Genomic DNA, 6,630 nt, shown 5'->3' on the forward strand with positions numbered 1-6,630 from the left:
TTCTTCTTTAAAAACAAATTTTTTTAGATGATGTGATTGACATTGACCTCCAAAGAGACTGTGGCAGTTTACATGCCTAGCTATTTGCCCACACCCTTGCCAGCACTGAGTAAGAACAAACTTTAAAGACACTTGTCAATGTGATTGGTAAAACTTTTGTTGTTTTAATTTTATGTCATTATTAGTGAGATTGAATATTTTTATTTTTTTCCTGTATTTACAGGCTATATTTTGCTGTCAACTGTATATTAGTGTCCCTTGTTGACTTTTTTCTTTTGTGCAGTAGAACCTTTATAAGTGGACTTTTAAGAGCTCTTTATTTATTTGGGAAATTAGTCCCTTTTTGGTCATATATGTTGCAAATATTTCACTTTTGTCATGCGTCTTTTGATTTTTTTTTTAAAGTTTTGCTTTCTTTTTTTAAAATTTTAAATTGATTTCAGAGAGAGAAGGGAGAGGGAGAGAGAGATAGACACACCAATGATGAGAGAGAACTTTTGATTGGCTGCCTCCTGCATATCCCCTACCAGGATTACCTGGTTCATGGGTCAACACTCAACCACTGAGCAACACCAGCCGGGCTATTTATGGTGATTTTTGCTAGGCTTTACATTTTCATTATTGTCAAATATATCAACCTTTTCTTTTATAGTTTCTAGGCAGCTGTAGTTATGCAGGGATTTCTGGGTGTAAAGGACCTCTGGGTAGGAATCTCTGCTGTTTCAAGTGGAGATATGCTGGGAATACAGAAGAAGGATTGCAAGTGACCAAAAACCCAATTGAAGTCAATTCACACGAAAAAGGAATTTACAGGCACGTGTAATTGGAAAGTCTTGGCCCAGCTGGATCCAGAAGCTCAAAACACATCGTCAGGATAAATTCTCTCTCTCTCCTTCAGTCTTCCTTCACATCAACCCTTTGACATGGTGTCTCCCCAGCCCCCAACCTGTATCATTCTCACCACCCGCAATTCCTATAAAAACAGAACTTCTCTTTCCCCATCATTCTAGCAAAAGTTCCAGGGTTGAGTTTCATTAAATCAGTTTCAGTCAAGAACCCATCCCTGAACCAATAGTGAATGTGTTGACCATCCAGGCCTGGGGTCAAGGATGGAGGTTGGTCAGTTCTCCTAAAATACATTGACTGGTGTGTTCCCCAAAGCAAAAAGGACGTCCTATTACCCAGGTAGGGAAAATGGATGGAGGACAGTTCCAGACAATAATGCCCTCAGCAGAGGTGCCAGGTGGGTTGTGGGTTCAGAGCCTTCTGCCAGCTGGTAATGTGTCCTTTCCCCCTCAGAACCCCCGGCTGGAGAAGCCCGTGCTGCTCTCTGAGTTCTCCACCAAGATCCCACGAAGTGAAATGGACATGCCTGTTGAGAATGGCCTCCGGGCTCCGGTCAGCGCCTACCAGTACGCACTATCCAATGGGGATGTCTGGAAAGTGCACGAGATGCCCGACTATACCATGGTCTACAGCAGCCCCAGCATGGCTGATGCCACCCCACCCTGGAGTGGCTACAAGGAGCAGAGCCCCCAGACGCTTCTGGAGCTAAAGCGGCATCGGGCTGCAGCCAAGCTGCTCAGCCACCCCTTCCTGAGCACCCACCTGGGCAGCAGCATGGCCAGGACGGGTGAGAGCAGCAGTGAAGGCAAGGCCCCCTTGATCGGAGGCAGAACTTCACCATACAGCAGCAATGGGACCTCGGTATATTACACGGTCACCAGCGGAGACCCCCCCCTCTTGAAGTTCAAGGCCCCCATTGAGGAGATGGAAGAGAAGGTCCATGGCTGCTGCCGCATCTCCTAGTCTCCCTGTGACAGAGGATAGAGATGCTTTGGGGAGGGGTCCCTGGAATCCAGGCCAGCCCTGGCTGGGAGGCTTCAGAGGGCAGCTGGGGGGAGATGGGCTCTGCTTTCCAGAGGAATGCTGACCCCACCTCTCAGCCAACTGCCCATAGCATCACCCCTTCCCATGGTCTGCTTCCTGCTGCATTGTCTGCCATCAGAAACAAGGCCCCTAGGGGCTTCCCGACTCACCCTGCTGTCTGATTTGGGGGAGGGAGGGCTGGATTCCAGTTCTGTTATTGATAAAGGCTTCTTTGGAACAGTACTCGCATGTCACATATCAACACACACACACACACACACACACACACACACACACTTCATCAATGTGTATACAAATGACAACTGGACTCATGGGAAGCAGGTGGAACAGAGAATTTGTGAGCTATTCCTGAAAGAATGATTGAGGTTAAGACTCAGAGTTTTATCACCACTGCCAATGTGGCTTTAGCAGGGGAGGGGGCCTGCTAAGCTGAGACCCATAGTCCTGCCCAGAGTCCTTTTGGGGTCTGGGCCACATCCACATCTGACAGGAGCAGGAAGTGCTCTCTGTGCCCAGAGGAAGCCATGAACCCACATGGGTAGATGAAATGGACACAGACCTGCTCCCCACATCCTTGCTCATGCCAGGAACTAGTTGTGTGAATGCCCAGGGGCCAAGGTGGAAAACCAGGCTATTCTATTCCCGGAATATTCCAGATCACATTTTGTTTTTGTATGAAAGCACCAAAAAGTGGAGGGGGTAACAAAGGCAGTATTTCCAAAAGTGAGTTTCATAAAAGGACTATTTAAAGCTGTAAAACTCTAGGCAGGAGGTAACTGAATTTGGCTGCTTTTATGGAGAATGTTATGATCATTAGGTTGTCCTGGCTCGTGTTGGAAAAATGAATTTAGGAGCTTCAGTTGGAAGGGCTTTTCAAAGGAGAGGGGTGAGTTCGTGTTGGCATTTTCTCAGCCAGCCCTCCCCAGACTGAGCCATCAGAGTGAGCAGTGAGGGGCTGCTGCCTGCCACCCCCTCCCCACTGCTAGAGTGAATGCTCAGGATCCCAGGTCCTGCTTTGCCAGTTGGCCCTTGTGAGTTCCTGCCTGGCCCAGGGACTCCCAGCCTGTTCCTGCTGGAGTGGTGACACCCCAGGGCTGCACATCCACAGTGCTCATGGCCAACACCCTGACCTGCATTCAGGAGAGTGTTGGTGGGGAGGTTGGTCACAAGCCTATTCCATGCCAGGAGCCAGCTGTGTGACCACCCATTCAACTCACCGGTGGGGCAGGCTGCCCATCACCTCCCCACTGCATTCTCTCATGAGCCCCTTTGAAATTGTCGCCCATTAGTTGGGCACTATCCACTGGCTCAGCTAAAACCCATTGGTGTAACTAATGAGCAGGTTTGTTCCCTGCTCTGTGCACCTTTTATTTGTCCTAAAACTACCTCCTTAGAGCTCTGAAGGTGCCCCCTAGATCCAGATTCTGCAATTTGGGGGACAAATCTGGGTTCCCTTTCTGAGCCTATGAAAACTCTGGAGGCACCTGGGCCAGGGGACTGTGGCTGGAGAAGTTCCCTTTGTGCCACAGCTTTAGTAATGGGTCTGCTGTTTGTAAGTTCCAGTCCCCACTGTGGTCCCCACACACTCCCCTAACCCAGAGAGGGAGCTGGCTCCCAGGGGTCCTGGCTGATGCTTTCCCAGGAGAAGGGCAGCTGGGCAAGAGAGCACAGGGCTCAGGAGAGTCATTGTACCCCCGGTGGCTCTTGTATGCAGGGAGGGTCACAGCACCAGGCGCCCCACCCCAACTCCAGGACAGTTCCAGTCTTGGGTGGAGGGGCAGGTCAGGAGACTACAGACGTGTGTGTGATGCCTCCTATGTCCCTGGGGTCTGGAGTGGGCTCTCCATCATCTCAGCCTATGGCCAGAACAGGGCAGGGATATACTTAAAACAGTGTTCAGATCAAACTAACACTGAAATTCCTTTTGAGCCAACTTAAGCTGTAAGCTGGGGAGTGCTGAGGGAAGCCACATACTCCTCCAGAGAGAGTTGGGCAGGTTTTTGGAGCTGTTTGCTCAGGGCCCAGAGATTGGAGGCATTTATTGCCCACTCCAAGCCCTCTGGCCATCCCTTCCTCCCCTCTTGCTTCCTGCCTCCTGGGCTGTTCCTCTCTACCCAGAAGGCTGGGAATCCCACTGATTCCCCAACAGGAGACAACTAAAGACTCTTGAGCACAAGCTCATATTTTCAATCAGGGATAAACCAGTCCCTGTTGGGGCTTCAAGTACCTGGGGTACTTTTCCCATAGGTCTCTTGGGTGTTGAAGGACAAGCTGGGGCCAAGGTCATCCATTTATTCACTCATGTAGTATATTGAGTAGTTGTGACATACCAGGCACTATGTTAGGTTCTGTGGGTTAAGGAGGGACAAGATAGAATGAGGAGACTGCTCTTACGGTTTTCATCCCTCGAGGACCATGGGTGTCAGCAGCAGCCCATTCAATTAATCTGAGATAGAATGACTGCATCCTGGTCCAATATCCCTAGATGACATTTGCCACTAAATGCAGACGCTGGATCTTGGATTCCAGGCAGACACCATCCCAAGTCTATATGGAGCTCTCAGGGTTCCTAGCTGCCTTCAAGCCAACATCTTTGAGGCACTATATAATAGCAGTTTGAGGTCAGTGTCTAGAAAAATAAGGATTCTGGAATTTGCTGCCAAATGCATCTCAGGTTTTAAAACTCATTGTCTCTTCCTCATTTTTGCTATTTATTATGTAATCTTCCTGCTCCACCAATGGATAATGGGAAGAAAAAGAGCTTCTCCTTTAACATCGAAGCCTTTCCGCGTGAATTGCCTCTCTTTTGGGCAGGTGTGGGTCAAGGAGCTGGAAGAATGCTGGCAAGGTTGACCAGATGCCCAGCTCTTGCTGAGATCCAGGTCTGTTGGCAGCTCCTGGCAGATTGAAGGAGGCTACTTCCAAAGCAGGTGCCACATGGCTCACTGTGAGCTCTGGCCCTTGCTCTCACTCCACCCTAAGCCCCAGACTATTGAAAATTGGTGAGTTTCTGGCCAGTAACTCAGGGAAGCTGAATGAACCCTAGACTCAAGTCTACTAAAGACTTCAGGATGTAGTTCTCCATCAGATATGCAGCATCAATGAAACTGCTCTGCACTGTTTGATCAACTTAAATGGGTTTAGAAAGTTAACAAGGCTATGTCCCCTGTCCTATCTCACCACAGTTTGTTGGCTTTGTAGTAACTTAAGACTATTTGGGTTCTTGATGTCAGATACTTTTTGATCTTGAGCTCTCTCTTCCATCTGCTTTCCCAGAAGGCGCTCCCTATAAGATGCTCAGAAGGACTATATTTAACTCTTGCTATTGTAGCCTGGGGACAGCCTCCCCACCCCCAGGGCACATAAGAGCAAAGGGTCATGTGGTCAGTGGATAACTCAATAGAAGTGATCCCTTTGCTAAAAGCTATAGCCCTCTCCTTGATAGGAGTCTCTTGCTGGCCAGTTGGCCAGAGGACCTGCTTCCCATGGGCATGCAAGTGCCATAGTGCGGGGCCTGGCTCTGCACACCCAGGAAATGTCTGCAGATCCCCAGCCCTCCGCAATAATTCACCAGACCAGAAGCCACTGATGTACAGAGAACAATTAAGAAAAATGTATTTTATGTGAAAAAAAAGTTAAAACTCTGTATACTGTATCAGCAGCTTTGTGTAAAAAATGGCAATCAAGAGAGTCTAATATATTTAAAACTTTTTTTAAAAAAAATCCTCAAGGATCTTTGATATTGTATTGAAGTAACTTTCAGGTAGCTCCTCACCATCCGGCAGTGGTGGGCCTCGTGTCCAAGACCATGGCCCAACCACATCCCAAAGGGGCATGCCCCTGGAGTTGCTTCCAGCTGCCAAGGCCTGTGACGGAATTCGCTGTTGAGTTTTTAATTAAGATTATTAAATTCCTTTTAATAACATCTGTAAGTGTGGCTGTGGTCATTGTTGTGAGCTCTCTTGAACTGTGCTGAGTTGAATTCACAAAGAGGTGATGCCTGGGATAGGAAGTGGGAATCCCTGCCCCCCACCACAGAAGACTCTGCCAAGAGGCCCCTAAAGCAGAGGGAGCTCTGAGGTCTCAGACATGGAGATGTCTTTCTAGACTGGGAGATGGTGAAACTTCGTGAATTCAAGAAAAGGTAGATGATTGAGAATGACCTTCACTCTGTCAATGCTCCCTTTGGAATTAACATTGACTTTCAAAGGTTTGTCTGATGACATATTTATATGTAACAGGGCTGCCCTGTTCTGTTCTGTCTTGGGAGTGCACTATCCTCTTCCCCACTTCCCACCCCAATCCTTTTCCTCATATAGCTGATAGTGAGGAGGTAAAATGCTATATACTACTTCACATTGCAACAACACAGCAGGTGAAACCCTGGTTATTCTTACTTTTCCCCCAGGCAATAGAGGCATTGACAAGTTATGTGGTTGCACAGTCCCAGACCATGGACCTTGTCTTTGACATTTGCAGACATTTGTTGGTATCTCAGAAGAAGATGGAAAGAGTGCTTTCTTGGACCCTTCTGGACACGAGATGCTAGAGCAGGGACACGTGGAAAGCCCCACACTTGGCCTTGGAAAGCTTCACAAACAGGTTGGGGATGAGGAGAGGATGGGAAGAACAGAGGTATCTTTGCCACAATGGGCATTCATCCAGTTTAAAAGTTTATTGGTTTCTAAATAATGATGGTAATCTGTGACACTTAGGAAGCACTTTACAGTTGTACATATG

General features: G+C 48.1%; 1 protein-coding gene across 3 annotated transcripts in view; it reads left to right on the forward strand.

The window, feature by feature from the left end:
* Window positions 1-5,815, forward strand: part of PPP1R16B (protein phosphatase 1 regulatory subunit 16B) — a 100,981-nt gene extending 95,166 nt beyond the window's left edge. For all 3 annotated transcript variants that reach the window (XM_080684089.1, XM_080684090.1, XM_080684091.1), the window contains one exon: window positions 1,300-5,815. In XM_080684089.1, coding sequence (XP_080540215.1) covers window positions 1,300-1,809 — 510 coding nt within the window. In that variant the 3' untranslated portion in view covers window positions 1,810-5,815. The remainder of the gene's footprint in view (window positions 1-1,299) is intronic.
* The last annotated feature ends 815 nt before the right edge of the window (window positions 5,816-6,630 follow it).

The sequence above is a fragment of the Plecotus auritus genome (assembly GCF_963455305.1).
Source record: "Plecotus auritus genome assembly, chromosome: 8".
NCBI lineage: Eukaryota > Metazoa > Chordata > Mammalia > Chiroptera > Vespertilionidae > Plecotus > Plecotus auritus.